The sequence below is a fragment of the Dermacentor silvarum genome, chromosome 5 (genome assembly GCF_013339745.2).
Source record: "Dermacentor silvarum isolate Dsil-2018 chromosome 5, BIME_Dsil_1.4, whole genome shotgun sequence".
In the NCBI taxonomy this organism is placed as follows: Eukaryota; Metazoa; Arthropoda; class Arachnida; order Ixodida; family Ixodidae; genus Dermacentor; species Dermacentor silvarum.
Window position 1 is genome coordinate 106831392 of NC_051158.1, and position 26425 is coordinate 106857816.

General features: G+C 49.3%; 1 protein-coding gene across 1 annotated transcript in view; it reads right to left on the reverse strand.

Annotated features, from left to right (window-relative positions):
• The window catches only part of LOC125945938 (uncharacterized), a 68004-nt gene that overhangs the window by 27308 nt on the left and 14271 nt on the right, over positions 1 to 26425 (reverse strand). The window contains exon 4 of the mRNA XM_049668340.1: positions 18752 to 18787. Within this exon, the coding sequence (XP_049524297.1) occupies positions 18752 to 18787 (36 nt within the window). The remainder of the gene's footprint in view (positions 1 to 18751; positions 18788 to 26425) is intronic.

Here is a 26425-nt window from a genome sequence, read left to right on the forward strand (position 1 = left end):
GCAACCCGCGAAAAGCATTAGCTGACCTGCTCTTCCGCTAGAAACCATGCGTTAGGAATGTGACAGGCTTAGAGGCCATAAGGACAAGGGTATCCGTCAGTCTATCATCAATGATGAGCATAAAAAGACAACGGATCTCACTTCGAAAATGCTCAGTGATTGGTGTTGTTATGCTGTAGACTTAAAAAAGAACACATTTTGAGTAAACTGTAAATCCGAGGACGACGCGTGTGGAGAGAATTGAAAGACTGTTGGAATTTTGCTACGAACAATTTTTTTTTTTTTGCTGTAAGAGAATTTATGCTTCGTTCACTGCAACCTCTCTCACATGGTCCCAATATGTAACGGCTGCAAATCTACAATAACATATTCATTTACATGCATTATAGAAAGAACAAATTTACCACCCTAAAACAAGAGGGGGGTGGGGGGGTTTTGCGTGAATTGCTGGCTGAATGGCAATGAGCCAGTCGGCCGGGGCGAACACTCCTCATTTTATTGAGAAACATTTTCTTCAAGCTGTTATCAGTAAACGTAGCAGAATCTGAATCCACCGGCATAGTGTATTGACAGAATCAGTTTTGCAAGCTGAATTAAAACTGATGTTGCTGATTATAATTTACAATTCTCATTCGCAGCTGCATTCAATGTACCAATCCACGCCTTCCGTAAATATAACGTGCAGGGCACTTTTCGATATTCTTGTTAGAAATGTAAAGTATGTTTAGTTCGTCACACAAGTTGGAAAGCTAGTTCGGTCACGAATGCTGATTTTATTCGTAAGCTACCAAAGAAAATGGCAACTCTCATAGGAGTTCATAGAAGTTGGGAGAGTATCTCGTGAATCTAAAAAGAGATATTGGAAACTGATGCTACATCTGTTCTGGTATTAGATGTTTCCGCACGTATGTTTTCATAAATGAATGGTTTACAAAGTGCCGATTCGCTTTTTTTGCTTTAGAGGTGCGGATATTCCTGAACGCAGTTGTCATCACGGATCGTGCAGTCGCTGTAATAAAACGTTGAAATTAGCGACAAATTAATACGCGAAAATGCCACGTATATGAATTCGCATGCATTAATCAGCCTAAGCTTTTGCGGATGCTGTCCTCAAATCTGGCATAAGAATAGAAGCAGGAGTAGCTGCTTTCGCGAAGAGTGTAAAGCTTTGGTAAGGTTTTTGGATAACTTCGAGTTACTCTTCAACACCTAAAGGTGCCTTCTCGACAACAACTGGCCAGGAAATATCGCTACTTTTTGCCATTTAACGAGTTCGTGTCATTGCGGGCATTCTGCCCGGTTTCGAAGCCTCGTGATAAAAAATAGGCCATCAAAGGCTGTTCTTCCTATACCAACATAGAGGGCCATAGCTGCTTTCTAGTCAGTGCTAAATGTTAAGTACAATTTTAAAGCGAAGCTTTCATATGTGTAACTGATTCGTCCGTGAGGGCTGAAAAGGCACTGTAGGTGAGCCAGCTTGACCGCTCCTAGATGGTGGCGCCATCTCTGTCAACAAAAGCCCAAGGCGTCCGTAGCTGTCGCTTAAGAGACGCTAAGGTGAAAGCCTGGTGAAGGCTACCGTAACTGCCCTTAATACACACGAATCCTCCCTAATCTACCCTAACCCGCCCTAAATCCACCCTAATATGCTCCTTCATCCATTTTAATCGACCTTATTTGACCATAATCAGCCTTAATCCACCTTAATCCTCCTTCATCCATCTTCATAGACCTTAATCGACCTTTTGTCAACCTTAATCCACCCTAACGCACCCAAATATACTTTAGTGTAAACTAATCCACCTTAATCGTCCTTAATCCATCTTAATCCCCCTAATCCACCTTAATCCACCTATTCATCTTAATCCACCCTAATCCACCTTAATCCTATCACTAATCAATCATTAATTAACTTTGCTAATCATCACGCGATATTGTATGTACCTCACATCACTACCTTGAAACAGAGATCGAAGGATTTCGCCTTGAAATTTATTTTACTCGGTGGGCCGAACGCCACATCCGTTACATCCTGTAAAGGAAGTTCTTCTCCGATCCTGGCATAAAACACTTTCTTGTTTAAAAAGTACTTTGGTACCTAAGTGGTATGGTTACAAGAACGTGAACAAAGCTTACATAGCCAAAAAACTCGCTCAAAGTCTAATTCAAGAACGCACTTTGCCTACAATAGTCACAAAAGACCTGAAAGATAACCTTATTTGATTCTAGTGGATCAACAATACCCGACGCAGAATGTCCCCGAATCCTGAACTCCGTATTTTGCAGTAATTTCGTTTTATGGTCTGATCCTGTTTTGCCAACCTTAGAGAGTTGCAATTACCCGGCTAGGGATTGTATTAGGACTCAGCAACGTGGGGTAGAAAATGTAATTAAAGATCTCAAGGTGTCGTCAAGCCCTGGCGCAGACCAGGTTAACGCAAAATTTTGGGAAGTACTGCCCTTTACTCATATTTATTACTCTCATAAATATTCCAGCAATCTTTGGACACCCATAAGCTCCCTGCAGACTGGAAAATTGGGAAGGTGGTTCCCCTTCCCAATTCCAGCAAGAAACGCTCACCTCATAACTACCACGCCATATCCCTCATTATCATTCCTTGCAAAGTACTCGAACATATCTTGTTTTCACGTTTAGTTATGCACTTACACAATAAATCATTCTTCAGATGCGCGCAGCATGGTTTCCGCCAAAGTTTGTCCTGTGAAATCGTTCACTCACGATCTTCACTTCATTCTTGATAAAGGTTCTTGCGCAGACTGAGTTTCTTCGACATTACAAAGGCTTTCTACACGGTATGTCACAAACTACTCATTTTTCAGCTTAGTAAACTGAATCTTGATCCTAATCTGTTTGCATGGCTAGAGCAAGTTTTACACATCACAGCTCATTGCATCCAATAAGCACTTCTCTCCATTTAGCCCTGTTGAATCTGGCGTTCCTTAGAGATCACTTTTAGGCCCTTCACTCTTTCTAGTTTACATTACCAACTTACCCAATGAAATTTCTTCGAAAATTTATCTCTGTGCTGACGATTGCGTTATTCTTCGTAAAATTTATGACACTGCTGATTTCTAACATCCTACAAATGACATTAACGCAGTCTGTAACTGGTGCAACTAACTTGTGGTTAATGCAACAAAACCCATCTAGGTGCAAAACCATACGTGTAACGCGCCGTGAACTTCCTCTTCAAACGTATCACCTTAACATGGTAGTATTACCATGGAAGCCTTACATCTTACAGATACCTAGGTGTTAATTTAACCTCTACACTTTCCAGGTCGTTACAGATCTACAGCGTTATCAATAAATCTACTCGCAGGTTAGGTTATATCTGTCGAAACTTCTCTTCCGCGCCGTCATCAGTAAAGTTAACCTTGTACAAGACGTTAATTAGAAGTCAAATGGAATCACCATCACCATCATCATCATCAGCCTATATTTATGTCCACTGCAGGACTAAGGCCTCTCCCTGCGATCTCCAATTACCCCTGTCTTGCACAAGCGTATTCCAAGTTGCGCCTGCGAATTTCCCAACTTCATCATCCCACCTGGTTTTCTGCCGTCCTCGACTTCGCTTCCCTTCTCTTGATATCCATTCTGTAGCCCTAATGGTCCACCGGTTATCCATCCTACGCATTACATGGCCTGCCCAGCTCCATTTCTTCCGCTTAATGTCAACTAGAATATCGTCTATCCCCGTTTGTTCTCTGATCCATACCGCTCTCTTCCTGTCTCTTAAGGTTACTCCTAAGATTTTTCGTTCCACCGCTCTTTGTGCGGTCCTTAACTTGTTCTCGAGCTTCTTTGTTAACCTCCAAGTTTCTGCCCCATATGTTAGCACCGGTAGAATGCAATGATTGTACACTTTTCTTTTCAACGATAGTGGTAAGCTCCAGGTCAGGATTTGGCAATGCCTGCCGTATGCACTCCAACCCAATTTTATTCTTCTGTAAATTTCTTTCTCATGATCAGGGTCCCCTGTGATTAATTGACCTAGATAAACGTATTCCTTTACAGACTCTAGATGCTGACTGGCGATCCTGAATTCTTTTTCCCTTGCCAGGCTATTGAACATTATCTTTGCCTTCTGCAAATTCATATTCAACCCAATTCTTACACTTTCTCGATTAAGCTCCTCAATCATTTGTTGTAATTCGTCTCCATTGTTGCTGAATAGGACAATTTCATCTGCAAACCGAAGCTTGCTGAGATATTCGCCGTCGATCCTCACTCCTAAGACTGCCCTGTCTAAGAGCTTGAATACTTCTTCTAAGCATGCAGTGAATAGCATTGGAGAGATTGTGTCTCCTTGCCGGACCCCTTTCTTGATAGGTAACTTTCTACTTTTCTTGTGGAGAATAAAGGTAGCTGTGGAATCCTTGTAGATATTTGCTTAAATGTTCACGTACGCCTCCTGTACTCCTTGATTGCGCAATGCCTCTATGACTGCTTGTATCTCTACTGAATCAAATGCCTTTTCATAATCTATGAAAGCCATATAGAGAGGTTGATTGTACTCCCCAGATTTCTCGATTACCTGATTGATGACATGGATATGATCCATCGTAAATATCCCTTCCTGAAGCCAGCCTGTTCTCTTGGATGGCTGAAGTCAAGTGTTGCTCTGATTCTATTGGAAATTATCTTGGTGAATATTTTATACAATACTGAAAGCAAGCTAATGGGTATGTAATTCTTCAATTCTTTAACGTCTCCCTTCTTATGGATAAGTATAATGTTGGCGTTCTTCCAGCTCTCTGGCACACTTGAAGCTGTGAGGCATTGCGTATAAAGGGTCGCAAGCTTTTCAAGCATGATATCTCCCCCATCTTTGATTAAATCTACTGTTATTCCATCTTCTCCAGCCGCTTTTCCCCTGGTCATGTCTTTCAAGGCCTTTCTAACTTCATCGCTAGTTATAGAAGGAGCTTCTGTATCCGGTTCATCACTATTTCGAAGGAAAGTAGCTTGGCTGTTTTGGGAACTGTACAGGGCAGTATAGAATTCTTCCGCTGCTTTTACTATGTCATCGAAATTGCTGATGATATTGCCATGTGTTATCTTTCAGTGCATACATCTTGCCTTGTCCTATGCCAAGCTTTCTTCTTACTGATTTAATGCTGCGTCCATATTTTACGGCTTCCTCAATCTTTCCCACGTTATAATTTCGAATATCCCTTACTTTCTTCTTGTTGATCAGTTTTGACAGTTCAGCCAATTCTATCTGATCTCTTGAGTTCGAAACTTTCATGCATTGTCGTTTCTTTATTAGGTCCTTTGTTTCTTGGGAGAGCTTGCCTACTGGTTTTGTAAAGATTTACAAAGTCGTTTGCTTTCCGCATTGGATGGGAGGATAGTGCTGCGTGTGACCACTGCGGCGACGAGGAAACAATCGAGCACGTACTTTGTCACTGTCCCCAATACAGCGCACATAGGCAGTCATTCGCGACCGCGCTGGCACGTCTTGACGACCGGCTGCTTTCGGAGCTGACAGTCCTGGAACGCCGGCCTATAAAGTCGTCACACAATAAGTCAGTCAAGGCACTCTTGAAGTTTTTGCGATCGAGTGGACTATCTGACAGACTATAGTTCTCACAGACGTTTCCAACCTCCTCCTTTTCTTTTTTTTCTTTTTTTAATTCCTTGATTTTTTTTCGTGACTGCTTTTTCTCTTCCCTATTCTTTCCACCTTTCATTTCCCCTTCCCCTTCCCCCAGTGCAGGGTAGCAAACCAGAATCTTTCCCGGTTAACCTCCCTGACTTTCCCACCACGTTCCTCTCTCTGTCTCTCTTCCCTACCGGTTGCCTTGGTGCCTTACCTCCCACTTCGATTGCTGCTTCTATGATCAGCCTAGTTACGGTTTCGTTCATTACCTGTATGTTATCTTCATCTTCTTGTTCTAAAGCTGCATATTTGTTTGCGAGCACCAGCCTGAATTGGTCTGCTTTCACCCTTACTGCGTCTAGGTTGGCCTGTTTCCTCTTGATTAATTTCACTCTTGCTCTCTTCAAATTGAGAGAAGTCCTAGACCTCAGTAACCTATGGTCACTGTACTTTACCTTACCTAACACGTCTACATTATGCTCGGATCGGCAGAGAGTATGAAATCTATTTCATTCCTTGTTTCTCCATTAGGGCTTTTCCATGTCCACTTCCTGTTGCTGCGCTTCCTGAAGAATGTATTCACTATTGGAAGATTATTCCTTTGCGCGAATTCTACCAACACCTCTCCTCTTGCATTCCTAGAATCGATGCCGTAGTTGCCAATTGCTTCCTCGCCAACCTGCTTTTTCCCAACTTTTGCATTGAAGTCACCCATGACTACAGTATGCTGAGTTTACACCTTTCTCATTGCAAATTCGACATCTTCATAAAACTGTTTTAAGTCTTCATCATCGTGCCTAAAAGTTGGGGCTTAGGCTTGTACTACCTTCATTTTGTACCTCCTATTCAGCTTTATTACGAAGACTGCTACCCTCTCATTAATGCTGTATAATTCATCAATGTTGCCCGCGGTGTTGTTATGCACTAGAGATCCTACCCCCGATTCTTTCTTATCTGGAAGACCTCTGTAGCAGAGGATGTGGCCGTTAGTCAGCATTGTGTAAGCCTCGCCAGTTCTTCTAACCTCACTAAGGCCAATAATATCCCAGGCAATGCCTGATAATTCTTCAAATAGTCCTGCTAAGCTAGCCTCACTCGAGAGGGCACGCGTGTTGAGCGTTGCCAGGTTCGGTTTCCATTGGCGGCCTGTCCGGACCCAGGGATTCTTAGCACCCTCTGCCACGTCGCAGGTCTGACCGCCGCCTTGGTTAGGTGCTCCGCAGCCACTGGGGACTGAGGGCCATAGGTTAATTGTCGGAATCATGAGGGAGGTAGTGGCCGAATACTGCACCAGGGAGGCCAATTCCTGTTCTCGTGAAGGAGTGACTTTGATGAAGCTTAGTGGGCCTGCCTAGTTTGGTTGCACCTGAACTAGTATAGCCCCACTAGCTCTCGGCAATATTTTTTTGCCGGTGTCAGGCACCACTCCATGCCTGAAAATGTAGTGGACTGGAGCAGGATTCCAACTTACGACCTTCAGATTTGAAGTCGGGTGTTCTACCTCTGCTCCACTAACCCAGTCTCTCGAACGTGTTCAAAATAATGCCTCGTGCTTCATAATAAGCAATTTTAACCGTAGAGCAATTGTAACTTCTATGAAAAACATCCTGCAACTACCACCGCTTTCTGCTCGTCGCAAATGCTTTCGCCTAGCTCTGTTTCGGAAAATACGTATACTTCCACAATTCGTATTTGCGCGATAATCTTATTTCGTTCCCGACCTACATATCTGCTGGCATTGACCATCACAGCAAAGTTGGAGTATTGCAGTGTCGCACTAGAGCTTGCCATGAATATTTTGTTCCCAGGACCTGTCAAGAATGGAACCACCTTCCCGGCGCGATGATTGCCATTGAAGACCACGCGCAATTTTGTACAGCCATAATGGATACCATCACTTCGGGCTTCACATGGTTATGACTACGTCACTGGCTGCCTTCATTTTTTCATATTTGTTTTGTAACCTTTTTTTTTCTTCTTTTTTACCCCATTCCCCTCTGTAATACTTTTGTGGTCTTGAAGGTATAATAAAAGAAAAAAAAGTATTACCGAAACCGAAGTTCTTCAGTACATTCACCACAATCCCTTCCATCAGGTATAGCTTTGATGGTAGTTCCAAGTCGGAAATGGCTGCTACCGCACACTGAAAAAATGTAAAAGCGATTGAATTAGTATGCTGTTCGGCTGTAAAGTATTTTTATTTGGACAAATTGGACGCATCATCACATATAAAGCTTTCTGGTAGTGCTGCCAAGGAAATTTTCAAACGTGAACTATATCACGAAAGTGTAACACGTCCTAGCTGTTGTAGAAGCGCTCGAAAAAGTAGAAGATTTATGGTTTTCAAGTTGTGATGGCGAGTATATCCTGTACATCTCGTTTTTTGCGTTACTTTAGCTGTGGTACTGCAGCGGGTGTGCGTACGCTCCTATTCCTTGACATATGTCAATAATATTGCAACATGACTATCAAAGACAACTCCTGGCGCTACAGGCTTGGCCGATTGTCATGTCTACTGTACTCAGCCTAACGGAAACAAATAGGTCACTTGCGCGAGCATTTGAAGGAACTTTTCAGGTATATTGGCGAGCGGGTGCTCTGGAGTGTTGACACGTAAGAGACAGCTCACCACATTATCTCAGGACCGAGTTAGACCAGAGGCAACGCTTTTAGGCGTGTATATATTATATACACGCGAATACTATATACACGTTAAGATTATATTATATTATATCTTAAAATATATATTATATTACATATTAAAATATATTGTTACGCGAACGAAGGATTAAGTACAGGAGACTATTCACAAGTATATTTACAAATGATAGCTGCAGCGCTGGCCAGATCAGCCGATAGCTCGAGAGCCCAGAGCAGTTCGTCTTCTTCGTCTAGGCGCCCGCGTGCCTCGTTCAAACAACCAAATACCACACGCGTGTAGCATGATCCCCCGGCGGCTGAAGCGACGTCCCGGAGCGTCTAAAGGTCATCACTGGGAGGGTGATACTGCTTCAGTCGTGTAACGTGCACGATATCACTGGACTGGGAAGCAGATGGGGCGTCAGGGGCGATCTCGTAGGTGACGGGAGTCAGGGCACGAATCACTCGGTAGGGGCCTGTGTAACGAGACAGCAGTTTTTCTGACAGGCCGACCTGACGCGACGGAGACCATAGGAGCACCAAAGAACCAGGTGGGAAGTGCAGGTCGCGGTGTCGCTGGTCGTACAAACGCCGTTGACTCTCTTGGGAGTGCAGAAGGCGGCCACGGGCAATTTCCCTTGCGTGGGCAGCGCGGGCGACGGCGTCAAGTGCATATTCACTGGTGGGTGCTGCGTGAACAGGGAGGCTTGTGTCGAGGGGCAGTGCTGGTTCTCGGCCGAACAGAAGGAAAAATGGCGAATAACCGGCTGTGTCGTGGCGCGAGGAATTATACGCAAAGGTGACAAACGGTAGAGCGAGGTCCCAGTCAGTGTGGTCGGAAGGCACATACTTCGCGAGCATGTCTGTGAGAGTGCGATTAAGACGCTCCGTGAGGCCATTCGTTTGCGGATGGTATGACGTGGATAGCTTGTGCCTCGTGGCACAGGACTGCAGGATGTCCGCGATAACTTTCGACAGGAATGTCCGGCCACGGTCTGTGAGAAGTTGTCGCGGAGCTCCATGTAATAAAATCACGTCGCGTAGCAGAAAATCGGCAACATCTGTGGCGCAGCTTGTAGGGAGCGCTCGGGTGATAGCTGCAGCGCTGGCCAGATCAGCCGATAGCTCGAGAGCCCAGAGCAGTTCGTCTTCTTCGTCTAGGCGCCCGCGTGCCTCGTTCAAACAACCAAATACCACACGCGTGTAGCAATATATATATATATATATATATATATATATATATATATATATATATATATATATATATATATATATATATATAGTGTACTGAAGGCGATTGAGCGCGCTTAGATGTCTGGGAAAAGAAGACGAGGCTGAGTGCGGTTGTTGTTGACGCTCTAGCTTGCGCTCGCCGGTAACCAGACCTGCCTTTCGGATAGCCTTCTGTGACGCCACATCGAGGCCTGCTTGAAGACCAACACCCCCATTTTAAGTGGTGGAGGTAGCGGGGTACTGTTCATCCTGGAACTTCGCAGCCGGACGCTACCATCAGCTTTCACCATGACTGATCCTGGCCCATCGCAAGCTGCTCCCGTGCCAACGACAATCCACTGTGCTGGCGTGCCCCGACAACGCGACCCACCTGTATTTAGCGGCACCGACGACCAGGACGTCGAGGATTGGATCGCCGAGTACGAACGAGTGAGCTCTTGTAACAAATGGGATGACCGCGCCAAGGTCACGAACGCTCACTTTTACATCACTAATGTAGCCGGCCTCTGGTTGAAAAACCATGAAACCGAAATCACGAACTGGTCGACCTTCACGGCAGCCGTCGCGGAGGTCTTCGGTCGTCCCGCCGTGCGCCGGCTTCGCGCGGAACAGCGCTTGCGCAGTCGAGTCAAACGCAGGGAGGAGACGTTCACAAGCTACATGGAAGATGTTCTCTCCCTGTGCAAGCGCGTCGACCCATCTCTCACCGAAGGAGAAAAAATAAAGCAAATCATGAAAGGAGTCGACGACGACGCATTTCAGATGCTTGTCGCTAGGAACCCCCGGACGGTAGCCGACGTAATACAACTCTGCCAGACTTACGACGAGCTGCGAAAGCAGCGTGCGTCGACGCGCCGTGCTGCTCAAGATACAGCGGGCATTTCCACCCTTGCCACCGACGCCCCTGCCGATCACACCGTTTTGCTGCCACACATAAAGCAGTTCATCCGCGAGGAAGTTGCACGTCAACTTTCCCTTGTCGCCCACACACCTCAGCCAGCGCCGTCATCTTTAGATCCACCTCTTCGTCATGTCGTTGAGACACAAGTCGCCCAGGCACTACCAGCTGCCCCTCCGGCGTTGCCTGTCCCTACGCCATTAACTTACGCTGCCCTTCTTGCCAGACCACAGACCCCATCTCTTTCTGGCGCCTACCGTGCCACCGGGTCCTTCTACACGTCGCCGCCACCCTCAAGCACGGTGCCCCATCCTTCTGCGTCCACCGGACCATCTGTTGTGAATCCGTGGCGCACCATTGATAACCGGCCCATATGCTTCGCATGTGGTCTTGCGGGCCATATAGCCCGCCACTGTCACCGTCGCAGCTTCCCCTCTCAACATGGTGTGGCTTCGCCAACCTATCAAGGTGCTCAGCACTCACCACGAGTTCCTTCTCCTGCCGCCGACCCGTTTTCTACACGCCACCCGTATGACTCACGCCGGTCATCTTCTCCCCGTCGCCGATCCATCTCCCCGATGCTTCGCCGACCTAGCCCCGCACGAGAGGAAAACTAACAGCCGCAGTTCCCGAGGGAAGAACTGCGCCGTCATCGAACTCTCCAAGACCTTATTTTTGCCCGCCTAACGAAATTGATTTATTGGTAGAAGGTATCGCTGTACGTGCACTTGTCGACACAGAAACTGTTGTTTCTGTAATTAGCGAAAAATTGTGCCTCGATCTGAGAAAAGTGACCACCCCGCTTACCGATGTTTCCCTGCGTACGGCTACCTCGCATCACGTCCAGCCTACCGCTCAGTGCACAGCCCGTGTAATTATTCAAAATGTTATGCATGCCGTTAAGTTTGTCGTCCTGCCCCGATCATCCTACGACATATTTCTAGGATTGGATTTTCTGTCTACTCATCAAGCCCTCGTAGACTGCGCGCGTGCCGAACTCACATTGTCGACGCCGTGCCCTGACCTCGACGACCACACTCCCCCTAAAATGTTTGCCGCGGCTGACGTCCATATCGCCCCTTTGTCCGTCGTTCTGGTACCGGTGTTTTCGCCTGCCGCCGCCAACTCACCTGTTTTGTTTTCGCCATCTGCAGCTCCTGCTCGGCGCCGAAACTTCCTCCTCCCGTGGGCTGTCATCAACTTCTGCAATGGTTCTGCGGCTATCTACGTGTGCAATGTATCTGCATGTCCGTCACTTCTACTACGCGGCGAATGTCTGGGAAGCTTCGAGACTTTTGACTGCCTTTTCGAGGATGCAATGCTTGGCGATAAGGCATCACTACCGATTTGTGCCATCGCTCCTGCCGCTGGCACCGACGATCCTGTCGACATATTCTTAGATGCCGTCGATTGCGCCCTCACACCTGGGCAGCACAAGGAGATTGCGCAACTCCTGCAGCGTTTTCGAGCTTCCTTCGACCACAACCAGTCTTCCTTAGGGCGAACATCAGCAGTTGTTCATCGGATCGATACCGGTCAACAAGCACCATTGCGCCAGCGCCCATATCGTGTGTCGACTGCAGAACGCCGTGTCATCTATGAGCAGGTAGACGATATGCTGAAACGTGGAATAATCCAGCCCTCCAGCAGTCCCTGGGCCTCTCCAGTTGTGCTGGTAAAGAAAAAGGACGGATCCATCAGGTTCTGCGTGGATTACCGCCGTCTTAATCGAATAACCCGCAAGGATGTGTACCCTCTACCACGCATCGACGATGCCCTGGACTGCCTACAGGGAGCAGAATTCTTCTCGTCCTTAGATCTGCGCTCGGGATACTGGCAGGTGCCGATGGCGGAGGCCGATCGCGAAAAAACGGCTTTTGTGACGCCCGATGGCCTGTATGAGTTCACAGTCATGCCCTTCGGCCTCTGTAACGCGCCTGCTACTTTCGAGCGCATGATGGACACGATCCTTCAAGGCCTCAAGTGGCATATTTGCCTTTGTTATTTAGACGACATTGTGGTCTTTTCCTCTGATTTTGCGTCCCATCTAACTCGCCTCGAACAAGTTCTCGCTTGCCTCTCAGCTGCAGGACTGCAACTGAACTTGAAGAAATGCCACTTCGCCACTCGAAAGCTTACGATTCTAGGTCATGTTGTTTCGAAGGACGGTATTCTCCCCGACCCTACCAAACTTACAGCCGTTTCCGCGTTTCCCAAACCAAGTACCTTGAAAGATCTCCGCAGCTTTATCGGCCTATGTTCTTATTTCCGACGCTTTATCCGCAATTTCGCTATGATCATCAACCCTTTGACCACGCTCCTCGCTGGCAGTCGTAACCTTTCGGCTTGGTCTCCTGCTTGCGACGACGCTTTCAACGAATTGCGCCGTCTCCTTACGTCGCCTCCTATATTGCGACACTTCGACCCCTCTCCACCCACTGAGATCCACACGGACGCCAGCGGTGTCGGGTTAGGCGCTATTCTTGCTCAACGGAAAGATGGGTTTGAAGAGTACGTCGTTGCCTATGCAAGCCGAACTCTCAACAAAGCCGAAGGCAACTATTCGTGACTGAATAAGAATGTCTTGCCATAATTTGAGCCATAGAGAAATTTCGTCCTTACGTGTACGGGCGCCCATTTGACGTAGTGACCGACCCCCACGCCCTGTGCTTGTTGTCACTGAAAGATCCAAGTGGTCGCCTCGCTCCATGGGCATTGCGCCTCCAGGAATACGACATCCGCGTCGTGTATCACTCTGGTCGAAAACATTCGGATGCAGACGCCCTCTCCCGTTCACCCTTGCCTCCCGACCCTTTCTGCTTCACAAATACATGCCATCTGAGCAGCGCAAGGACCCGTTGGTGGTTTCGATTCTAGACTTTCAGCCTGGCCGGACTTCTGCTCCCACTTCTTCGACATTGCGTCGGCAGGCTGAGCACTTCACCACTCGGGAAGACATGCTGTACCGCCGGAATTACAGGACCGGCGGCCGTAAGCGGCTCCTCTTTATTCCCCGCCACCTGCGCTCCGAAATCTGCTCCACTTTCCACGACGACCCACAATGTGGCCACGCAGGTTTCCTGAAGACGTATTCACGTATTAGGCTTCGGTACTACTGGCGTGGCATGTACCGTTATGTTCGACAGTATGTTCGGTCATGTTCCACGTGCCTACGACGCAAGACTCTTCAACACGCCGCCGGCCCCTTATTACCTCTGCCATACCCTGCACGACCATTTGACCGCGTCGACATTGACATCTACGGTCCCCTTCCCAGTACACCAGATGGTAACTGTTGGATAATCGTTGCCGTCGATCACCTCACACGGTAAGCCGAAACTTCACCTCTTCCGTCGTCCACCGCAAAAGACGTTGCCACTTTCATTCTTCCCCATCTCGTCCTTCGTCACGGAGCTCCTCGAGAGTTACTGAGTGACCGTGGTCGTGTGTTCCTCTCCGACGTTATCGCAGCATTGCTTCGTGAATGCCGCGTCGTTCACCGCACCACCAGTGCCTACCACCCACAGACCAACGGGATGACAGAACGTTTTAACCGCACCCTGGGCGACATGCTTGCTATGTACGTCTCGTCAGATCACTCCAATTGGGACCTTTTGTTACGTATGCTTTAACACCGCCATTCAAAGCACAACTGGATTCTCCTCTTTCTTTCTCCTTCACGGACGCGAACCTTCTTGTACCATGGACACTATTCTTTCATACCGACCCGACGCCTCCGAGTCCACGACTCTATCTCAAGCAGCTACATACGCTGAAGAATGCCGCCAACTTGCACGTTCATTCACATCACAAGACCAGTGGCGCCAGACGGAACACCACGTAGCCTCCGCTACTCCTACGTGCTATGCTCCTGGTTCGCTAGTCTGCCTGCGTGTCCCGTCCACTACACCTGGCCTTTCAACGAAGCTGGTCTCCAAGTACCAGGGACCATATCGTGTACTTCAACAAACATCTCCGGTGAACTATCTCATCGAGCCGTTAAAACCGTCTTCGGACCGTCGTCGTCGTGGCCAAGAAATTGTCCACGTGTCCAGACTCAAGCAGTGCTACGATCCTCCTGTGTTTTCTTGCCCGTAGGTCGCCAGGATGGCTCCTTATTCCGCGGGGGGTAATTGTACTGAAGGCGATTGACCGCGCTTAGATGTCTGGGAAAAGAAGACGACGATGAGTGCGGTTGTTGTTGACGCTCTAGCTCGCGCTCGCCGGTAACCAGACCTGCCTTTCGGATAGCCTTCTGTAACGCCACATCGAGGCCTGCTTGAAGACCAACACCCCCAGTTTAATATATATATATATAAATAAATAAATAAATATATATATATATATATATATATATATATATAGCGTATTTAGGCGCGTATTTGTATAGCGATAACTCAGCACCTGACGGCACAGCGAGTATTTGAACACACCCTCGTGGAGCTGCACAGTCGAGGCTTAAGAAACACGCAGAACGTGTTTGTACTGAACATGTATTGTAGGCCCACCAAGAATGGAATAGACATTGCGGGAACAATACAGGACGCAGTGAGCAAGGCAGGCTCCCGGCCGCTGCTCGTACTAGGGGATTTCAACGCCCCTCACACGAAATGGGGATACCGGTTCTGTTCGAAGAGAGGGAGAGAACTAGCACATTTGATAGGACAGAACAACTTGACCCTACTCAACGAGCCCGACACCCCCACCCGCATGGGTACGAGCACGACCAGAGACACCACGCCGGACCTCTCGCTCCTGATGGGGACTCTGGATGCCTCGTGGCAAAACGTGGGAACGAATCTGGGGTCGGACCACGACGTAATCAGAATCGCAATGAGAGCTCCCACCCTCAAGGTGAATACGGGCACGGCGAGGATTACCAATTGGGATAAGCTGAGAAAGGAGCAAGAAGAGGGACCGGATGAGGAAGAATGGACAATAAGACAGACGTACGAGACCTGGGAGAAAGAGCAGCTGGACATTGCAGAAAAACACACGCAAAAGATGGCGACCACTCACCAAACCCCCCGTGTAGACGCCATACTGGCACACCTGTGGGTAGCGAGAAGCAGCCTAACCAAACGCTGGAAAAGGCAGAGAGAGACACAAGAAGTTACGCAAGAGGATACGGGGAAATAAACGACAAGGTTGCAGAGTACAAGACGGATTTATGTAAAGAAAGCTGGCTCGATCTGTGCGACGGCCAACAAGGAATCCTATCCACCCGCAAAACGTGGCAATTCCTCAGGCACCTCATCGACCCGATGACAAACAAGAGCGAGACAAACAGGAGTATGGCTCGGACCTTGAACAATTACGAGGGGGACGTGGAGAAATTAATGGAAGACTTGAAAAACAATTACATAAAGACGGAGGTGAGCAAGTATCGGCCGGGACCGTACCGAGGCCTCCCCAACTAGAAATTGGACAAGCCCTTTACGGGCCCGGAAGTAAGAATTGCCATAGCAGAGAGCAACCAGAAGAGCCCTGCGGGGCCGGACGCCATCACGTACCCACTACTGAATACCTTGAGCGACAGAGTGCGAGCAGAGCTCCTCAGGCACATGCATGAGACCTGGGAAAGCGGTAAACTGCCAAGAAGCTGGAAGGAGGCCCGGAGCTAGGTTCATTCCAAAACCGGGAAAACCCCCGCAGATCGACAATTTGAGACCCATCTCCCTCACGTCCTGCGTGGGCAAGGTGATGGAAAGGATGGTGTTAAATAGACTACAGATACACTTGGACAAAACCAACCAAATGTCGGACACCATGTTTGGTTTCCGAAAGCACCTGAGCATGCAGGACGTGCTCATACAGATCAAAGAGGAGGTCAGGAAACAGGCCACGAGGCATTCTCCACGCGCCATATTGGCGCTTGACCTCAAGGGAGCGTTTGACTACGTCTCCTACGTTAGCATCGTGACCAACCTCCAGAGCACTGGCTGTGGAGAACGGGCGTATAACTACGTACGAGGTCTTTTAACAGATCGGAAAGCAAGAATCAGAGTGGGGGAGGAAGTATCCCCGCTTATCGAGTTGGGCACTAGAGGGATCCCTCAAGGCTCGGTCCTTTCGCCTTTGTTGTTCAGCATGGCACTCCGGCACCTGCCCAAGGCGCTCGAAGCGATTGAAGGCTTGGATCCCACGGATAGATGCAAGAGACGCTGCAGACGACGGCGGAAGTGGTGGACAAATATGCCAAAGAATGCGGCCTAATTTGCTCGCCACAAAAGTCGGAACTGGTGGTAGTACGGCAGCGGGTGCTGAAAAGACTCAAGGAAGATATTAGAGTGGTGCTAGACGGAGAAGACATTTTGCCGGGCCCCAGTGTCAAGATCCTGGGACTGGTGATAGAACCAAATAACAAGGCGGAAGCGTCTGTGAGAAAGCTAAAGCACACGACGGAGCAAATACTGCACATGCTCCGCTGAGTGGCGATGAGACGCAGAGGAATGAAAGAGAACGACACCCTGAAGCTCGTACAGGCCTTAGTGGTTTCCCGAATTACGTACGTGGCACCATATCTCCTGCTGAGCACGGTCGAAAGGAACCAGATCGACGTGATAATCCGAAAAGCAATCAAGCAAGCTATCGGAGTCTCGATGAGTGCCTCCACGGAGAAACTCATGAGGTTGGGCCTGCATAACACGGTGGAGCCAGAAGCATCGCCAAGTCAAACGAAGGCCGGCAGAAGAGTCCTGAAGAATATTGGCTGGGAGGAGACGATACACACGGAGCGAGGACAAATATCAGACGTCTGGCTAGAAGCCATCGATGTAAAACCACTCCCCAAGAACATGAGCCCAGCACACCGCAGCGGCAGACGGGAGGCCAGAGCAAAGACTTACAACAGGCTGCTGGCTAGGCAGAAGGGGGTAATCTTCACAGACGCCTCCAAAGACAGAGGAAAAAGCTGGGCGACCGTAACGGTGACAACCAAAGAAAAGCTGCTAACGTGTGCGACGGTAATAACAAATGACGTCGACGAAGGAGAAGAGCTGGCAATTGCCCTGCCCTATACGAGGCAGGACCAGAGTGGTCACAGACTCGCAGCAAGCGTATAGAAGCTTCCAATCTGGCTGGGTGTCCCAGTTGGTGCTTCGGGCGCTCAAATGCAAGGAACCCCCGAAATGAGAAGAGATAGAATTAACCTGGGTTCCGGCCCACTCCGCAGGGGAGGGCAATAAGGTTGCCCCCCAGCAGGCCCGAGCGCTGTCACACCGAGCCGCAGCCGCGGAGAGGGAAGAGGAGAACGGAATGAGCCAACCACTGGTCGCGTACAAAGACATAGTGAACTATTACAGAAACAGGAGACAGATCTTCCCCGAGCCACACCTCAAGTTAACGAGGGAGCAGCAGACAACATATAGGCAGATCCAGACTGAGTCGTTTCCCCACACCCGATTACTAAACCGCATGTACCTGAGCCAGTACGCGCAAGAATTCCCCGTGTGTCACGAGCCAGGTACACTCCAACACATGATAGCAGAATGCAAATTTAGCCAACAACACCCACCACTCCTCACCAATCCTAACCCCAACATGATCCCCCTACCCATCCAACCCCTTAGAGAGCGATGGAAGATCTTGCTGTCCAGCCCCGACCTGGAAGACCAGCTTTGTGGCTCGTAAACAGGTGCCAGGCGGCGAGAACAGCATATGAACTCCCGTGAAGCGGGAACCACTTTCATCCGGCGCATGCGCTGAAAAGCTCACAAAATAAAGTTTTTCATTCATTGATTCATTTTAGGCGTGAGAACAGGTTGGCCAATGTGGCTTTTGTTATAGTCCTTATTGCCCACAGAATGAAACTCGCGACACAAAATGCTTCATTACACGCGCCCTATGTTTCTTTATGACGGGGAAATTGCAATTTTTAGGCGACTTTCTTGGGGGATTGTATTCGATGACAACTGCAAGCAATTTAATGTGACGCGAGAGAGTGATCTGACAAGTCTAGATAAAGCTGCCACTGGTTTATATCCGAAAAATAAAACACGCGGTTGACCTTTATGTAGTGAGAGCTCAAACCCGTCTACAGAATGTCGTATTAGCGCTTCAAGTACGCCAAATAAATGAAGCTGGTAATTTTAAGAAGGTAAAGTTTTTGTAAATTTCAAGCAGGAACCGAATTTGAAGAACCAACAGTTTCGATTCGTACGCCCTTAGTAAGAGCCCGAGAATATTGTTATAGCATGTTTTGTCCCCTTTTCAGAAATGTACAACGAACCCCAAACCGAGACAACAGTAAATTTCTGTTGTGTAACTTACCGCTCCAAACTTGGCGCGAGAGGTGTCCAGTTCGCGAAAGGATTTTCAAACTAAGAAGGAAAAAAGGCACAGTACTCACACTAATGAGGCTTTCAGTGAACGGCATCAGCATGTCCTGCGGGTAAGTGAGCATATTTAGTTATTTTTAATTGCAAAGATGTGCGTGCAATACTAGAAAAAATTTACATCACAAGCACTAATCAATCTGTTCGCACGTGATCGTTATCGGCTTGATTCTGGAGGAGCCGCAGACGAGACACTGCAGAGTGAGTGACAAGCTATCACTTCACCTGCTATTGTATCGTATATCGCATGCGCTTGATTGTGACTAAAAAATATGCTTTGCGGTCAAAGCCGTCTACGTCAAACATTTGTCTAGTACTCTTCAAGCAAAAAAAAAAAAACAACGAATATCTTTTTAAATTTTAATTACTTGCTGCGCAACCGAAATAATGGGCGATAGGTCACCGATTTTTAAGAAACATTATTTGAAAAACACACACATCTCTGTGTGCGCGCGTTTCGCCAACTTAAGTTTTGCTAAGCCTTCGGACACTGAACAAACAGCAGTTTACATGTTATTCGAATCTGTAGTAATTTTTGGAGGTAATTGGCATAGCATACCCCGCATACAGTGTTACTAGCAGATTTTCTCAGTTTTGCTGACATCTGTGCATCTTGACTTGTATTTATCTACTGGCCTGAAATTCAATACATGATAAACAATGTACCATTTTTCATACGCTATCAGTGGTGCATGACACTCGGTAACAAATGGATCTCAGCTGATGTTATGGCAATTCAAAGATCTGCGACATGCATACTTCTTTTGAGAACGACCACTTGTTTTTTAACGCTAGTGGCATTCCTCCAAATTCCGCATGTGAATAAGAGCCGCAGTTAGCATTATTTTGCAGTGTTCGTTGCTGCAAACGCAACTGTGTTGCTCAGCTTTTGAGTCATGCTACTTTGTAATCAAGCAGACATGCCGTTTTCTCGCCCGTTTCCTTTCATATTATGCTGGTAGGCTTAGACGCCGCGAAGAATGCAACTATAAACCAATTTTAACTTTTGTTTGGTGCTCTTGCACTTGTGTAAGCGTATGTGTGGTTATTTGCGATGTACCGCATATACTCGCGTATTGGACGCATTTTTTCAAGTACAACAGGAGGAAAGTGTGTATGTGTGTTGTGGGGGGTTATATACGAGGTAACATTTATGGAAACTGTTGAGAGAGAGCAAAAAATTTAAGACAGTAATGACTAAAATGTGGTCGATGACTTAGCTCTTCAGTAATATACATGTCAACTATTTGCACTCAGAGACGCGGTAAAGAGCCCCAGGCGGTCAACATTAATCCGGAGCCCTCCACTACGGCTTGCCTCACAATCAGAACTGGTTTTGGCACGTAAAACCCCAGAAAGAAGAAGGAGACAGGTTTTTGCCGTTAATGACAGCGTTCTGGTGGCTGATCTTGCGTGACTCAGTACCGAACATATCAAGGTAACTGGCCCCAAGGGTTCCTGGTACAGAACCAACATGTAAACTTCGCACAGCGTCAGAACTTAAGTCACCCGGACACGCCAACGTGACTGGCGCCAAGTAACGTGTACCTTTGGGGAAGTAATGGTGTAGTGGGCATGAAGCAACGGACGCAGCAGTGGGACTCTGTCTTGTGCGAGCGTAGATCGCGAGCTGCTGACGTCGGCTGAGCCTGTCTTTGTGCCCGTCGTGCAATACTTCCGCCTGCCGTCCGACGTTAATTGTGAGGGGCGGCGAGGGCCGGCTGCTGGCCGAAACGTAATTAAGGCTTGAGAAGCATTAATAACGAACTTTGTTAAAGACATGGCGCCTCCAAAAACGTGACGAAAGCCAACGCGCGCACCGCACTCTCGCGTACACTTCTCACGCCTAGGCTTGGCTTCGGGGTTGGCTGTGTGCTGGGGCTGGTAGGTGGCGCTACTAGTCAGACTGCTTACATCCGGCCCCCCTTTGTTTGGCCAAGTCCATTTCGTCTAGGAAAGGGCACTGCTTGATGTCTTCACTGTGATAATAGTCCAAGCGCTCGGGTAGACGTCCTGTGAGCGGCGATCGCTGTAGGTCTGCTGAGCTGTGGTGGGTGATGAAAGCAGTTTTTGCTTGATCTTCTTCACGCACACGAAACTGCCAGTAAGCATACTTTAGGTCCAGGCAGGCAAAGTACCGTGAACCAGCAGTATCATCCATGATGTCATCTGCATGCGGAAGTGGCTTCACAACACTCACAGTCACTTATTTAGGGGTGCTAGTTGACACAAAATCGCTACTTACTGCCTCTGCTACCAACTACTGCGGGGGATTCTGAAGGTCCTAAGGCTGGAAGAATGACGCCTTGGCGAAGGAGTGTGCTTGTCTGGGCCTCAAGAAAACGATGGTCTGCAGCCGAGTACCGGTAGCGAGGTCGACTGTATGGCACGGCGTCAGGAAGAAGGTCAATTGCTGGGTCGACACCTTCGTACAAGCCCAAGTCATCCTCTCCATGAGCGAATACTTCAGCGTGTTTTGACAAAATGCTCGTAAGTTCCTGTTGTTGAGGCACTGGCAAGTGGCTACCGAGCTGCGCAGCAGGCAGGGATGGGTCAATGCGAACCTCAATTGTCGAGAAAGCAGCTCGTTTGGACGCAGAAGAGAGGCTGTAGGTGTTTGAAACATCATTGTGGCAAGATAGTGCCGAGCACGGGGGCTCTTCTGGTCCTGGCATTGGCGACCGCTGTAGGTCTGCTGAGCTGTGGCGTCCAAGCACACAGTGACTGAAAGATGACCCTTGGATCATAACAGCATTCTACATCCGTTTCAGCAGTCGTTCATGGCATGGCACACTTGTGGCTGTTGGAGAATGAGGAATTTCAGTTGGCAGGGGTGGCTGAAACACCAACTGTGCTTGGCTTGAGGAAAACCAGTCTTCACCAAGTATAAGTGGCACATCATTATTATCGAGGGCGGCTGCTTCGATCAAACCGGTGATAGGTCCAGCAGAAAGCTTCAACCAGATGGCACCAGCTGGGGTTACTGATGTTTCTCCAACGACGACTACAGGAGGTCTAGTCCAGGGCAGGAGGGGCAAATAGCTGACCAGGCGACGTGAAACAAGCGTCACTGAAGATCCACTGCCTGGAAATGCATCCACTTGGCCAATCCTAGCAATTGTGGCGTCGACAAGGGCACATTGAACCAGTGATCCATCAAAGGTCTTGGAAGGGCTGCTGTGGAGAGCTGGCGAAAGATGTGTTGTAGAGGTTGCAGCAGTAGATCCAGACGGGCACTTCGATGCAAGATTTCCCTTTTGACGGCACTGAAAACACACATCTTCGGCCAAGTTCTGGCCAGAACGGTAGGCGGGAGCACCACGCTTAGCCGAGATAGTGAGGTATCGAGCCTCTCGTTGGTCTGGTGGTAGGGCTGAAATGCGTTATGGTCGGCCGGTTTTGTCTGACACAGCATGGGGGTTCGTGTACTCTGTGCTACGTCGGGGTACCTGTGGGCTTGGCGTTGTTAATTTACCGCTTGGATACCCTGTGCGTTCGGCTCGAAGGAACGAATGGCTTAATGTTTGATCAAGCTGAGTTACAATGTCCATATACGCTGCGACTGTCTCTGGGCGCTGCGCTGCAATAGTAGTGGCCAGGCTCGCGTCGGCGATGCCCTGAAGGGCGTACTCTATGCGCTGGGGATCGGTGAGGGTAACTGGGCATCCAGAGATTAGCTTAAACTTCGCCAGAGAGTAGCTGACAAGGTTTTATCCGTGCACCTGCACGTGACAAGTGACTGCTTGTTGCCACTGTAGCAAGGTTTGCTTGGCACTGAATTCATCTAAAAACGCTTGTCTGAAGGTGTCCCACGTTGGGCATTGGCGACCGAAGACGGTTTTCCAATCAGCGGCTGCTCCACGAAGTTTTCCCAGAGCGACGGCGAGTAGGGTTTGTGGTTCCCACGAAGCCAAGTTTCGAGTTTGTTCCAACTCTTCAACCCAGTGGTACGCTGAAATGCCGTCTCCACTGTATGCCGTCTCCACTGTATGTAGGAAGCGATGCGGAGAGATCTGGAAGAGTAGTGACTTGAACTGGGGCTGCAGCGCGTTGCGGTACGTGAAGGAGCTGCTGAAGTAAACCCGTCAGCAACTCGGTAGTTTGGGCTGCATCGAGGCTTGGCGGGAGCGGCGTAACGTTACAACGCTGGGTCGACGCGGCGGAGTCTAGAGAAGGCAAAGGAGGCGTGGTTGGGCGGTTTTGGGCGATGTCGGCGATAAGGCGACATATTATTTCTTCCTTCGACCCGGTAGCGTCGAGGTTTCGGCGAGCCAACTCTTCACGAAGGTAAACCACTGTAAAGCCGGCGAGATCCGCCAGCGTTGCGTCACTCCTATTCACGAGCGGCATGGCGGTTGACAAAGCAGCACAAGAGTCACGAGAAACGATAAGGCGAGTAGAGCGAACCGTCGGACGCGCAGGTGTCAGCGTCAACACGACGGTCGGCAAAACACAAAGGGCGAAGGCGCGAATTGGCCAGGACGAAGTGGGCGAGAGGCTACGTCGGGCGGCACGAGCTGCACAAAGGAAGGAGCGTTGGCTGGCGAGTCACTTCACGAGGCGGGCGAGAGGCAATGTTTCAGGCATGGTTCGGGGTCGACTGCGCCAGTTGTGAGGGGCGGCAGGGCCGGCTGCTGGCCGAAACATAATTAAGGCTCGAGAACCATTCATAACGAACTTTATTAAAGCATGGCGCCTCCAAACACGCAACAAAAGCCAACGCGCGCACCGCCCTCTCGCGCACGCTTCTCACGCCTACGCTTGGCTTCGGGGCTGGCTGTGTGCTGAGGCTGGTAGGTGGCGCTACTAGTCAGACTGCTTACATAGTATACTCCCTTTCAAAGTGGTGGAGGTGCTGGTTCTGCGAACCTGGAACTCCGAAGTCGGACGCTACCACCTGCCCCGACAATGCCTGACGAAATCACCCAACAAGCCACCGCCCAATCTCCGCAGGTCTTCGTAATCGGCGCGCTGCGCCTGCGTAACCCTACCTTCTTTAGCGGACCAGATGAGCATGATGTGGAAGATTGGCTGGCCACATTCGAAAAGGTGAGCGGCCACAATAAGTGGGACGACCCGTCGAAACTGCAGAATGTGTCGTTCTATCTCAAAGACGTCGCCAGCCTGTGGTACCACAACCATGAGTCCGACTTCACGGACTCATGGAGTGCTTTCAAGAAACGCTTCGCAGACGTGTTCGACCAACCCGCCGTGCGTAAGCTCCACGCCGAACAGCGCGTCCGCGGACGTGCACAGCAGCAAGGCGAAAATTTCACCAGTTGCATAGAAGATGTCATCGACTTGTTCAAGCGCCTGAATCCGTCTATGGCCGAGCAGGAGAAGATAAAGCACATCCTGAAAGGCATTGACAACGACGCCTTTCAAATGCTGCTGGCAAAGGACCCACGCACGGTAGCTGGGCTTACGACCTTGTGCCAGAGCTTTGACGAGCTCCGTAAGCAACGCGTCTTAGTGTGGCGGCCGACAACACCACACGATTCCCTCGCCGCCTTAACCATCGGAGGTGACCACGAGAAGCTACTGTCGCAAATCAAAGAGTATGTGCGTGAGGAACTGGCACGGCAGATCACGTGTTTATCGTATCTGCCGACCCAACACCACTTAGACTAGTTGGTGTTGGCCGACCCCAGAAGTGCCTACGCACAATCTCGCGCCGTCTCTCAGACAAGTCATTCAGGAGCAGGTCTCCGAGCTGCTGCCGTCTGCCTCTCAGCCGACACCTGTTGCCGCACCACTCACTTATGCGGCTGCCGCTGCAATGCCTCCGCGTCGACCGCCAGCGTTGGCCCCTCAACCTCTCCGCCAGCCACCGGCGCCGTTCCCTGGTGCACAGCAGCACATGGTCAACCCGTGGCGCACTGCTGACAATCGACCGATATGCTACGTTTGCGGAATTCGCGGCCAGGTAGCACGCTTCTGTCGTCGGCGCTTCGCGGCTGCTTCGGGTGCACCAAGATACCGCGACTATTCATTCCGGCCCCAGTAATATACTCCACCAGACGCGCCACCTGAGGTATGCGCACGAGACCCCCAGCATGACTCCAACTTTCAACCCTTTGCTTCCCGTCGTTCACCCTCACCACGCCGCCGTTCTTTGTCACCTATGCGTCGCCGACCCACCGCCGAGACGGAAAACTGACTGCTGCAGCTCCGGAGGCACGAGCTGCGTCGTCGTCGACCTGTGTAAGTCCTCGCTTGTCCCCAGCCAACGTTGCCGAAGTTTTTGTTGAAGGTATACGAACTCTTGTGCTCGTCGATACCGGTGTCACTATATCTGTCATTAGTCAGAAACTTTGCCGCTCACTTCGTAAAGTCACAACGCCACCTACAGCGTTTTCCCTCAGTACTGCTAGCGCACAGCGAATCCATACGATTGCAGCATGCACGGATAAGGTCGTCATTGGCGACGTACGGTACAACATTGAGTTTATTGTGTTGACTTCGTGTTCTCATGATGTGATCCTTGGGTGGGATTTCTTGTCGCGCCATCACGCCGTTATAGATTGCGCTCACGCTCAGGTTGAACTGTCTATATTTGGCGATGTACCTTCGGTCCATATGCCCGTGTCTGGTGTTGACAAGCTTGTCGTGGCTGCTGACACTGACCTGCCCCCTCTCAGTGCCGTCATTGTTCCTGTTTACTGTGCTGCCCTTACTGAAACTACAGTTCTGTTCACGCCGTCTGACGTATACTGTCGCCACCAGTTGCCGTCCCAGTACTTCACCAGGATGCCTCCGGAATACTTATTTCCAACGCTACCTCATGTCCGGTCACGTTGCGCCGTAAAGAGACGCTTGGCCACGTTCAGTCAGTCGACGATGATGTTATCGTGCTTATTGATTCCTACGAGCCCAATACGAACCCTGAGCTGAACGCGCTGACACCTCACCTTGCATCCGATGACGTGTCCTCGGACGTATTTTCCCCGGCCATCGACAGTAACCTCGCTCCGGATGAACGTGGGCAGCTTATTACCCTTCTCAACGAGTTTAGAAGCTCTTTTGACTTCCCTCAAGCATCCTTAGGTCGAACGAACACCGTTGTTCACAGATTTGACACCGGAACCACCACTCCTTTGCGCCAGCGCCCTTACCGCGCATGACGAGCGGAGCGTCGTATAATTACGGAACAAGTTAACGACATGCTTCAGCGTGGAGTCATCAAGCCTTCCTGTAGCCCTTGGTCATCCTCCGTTGTGCGGGTCTTTGTGCCCGTCGTGCAATACTTCCGCCTGCCGTCCGACGTTAATAAACCCCCTTCCAATGGTATCAACGATAACAAGAGCTCCTACTCGGCGAAGAAGCCGACGACGGACACTACAACAAAGATATTGAGTCGCCAAATTGTGGAGTGGTTTGTTTGGAAGCTGTGCTTCCAAGCAAACCACCAAAGCTTCCAAGCAAACCAGTCCGCAATTTGTCGCACTGCTCTGCGCTTCACTAGCTAGTAACTGCTCAACTGTCCAACGCGTCGTTTCGATTGATTGTTCGAACTAGCGAAAAGTCGGAGAGCATTCATTTTTCCGGCGAGAGATGACTCTTGGTAGCATGGGCTAATAAAGTTACTATATATGGCCATAGATTGCATGTACAATAACTTTATGCGCTAAAATCAGCCAGAGCGAGTGAAACAGAAAAGCACAACATGGCTGATGGTTTATGGGTAG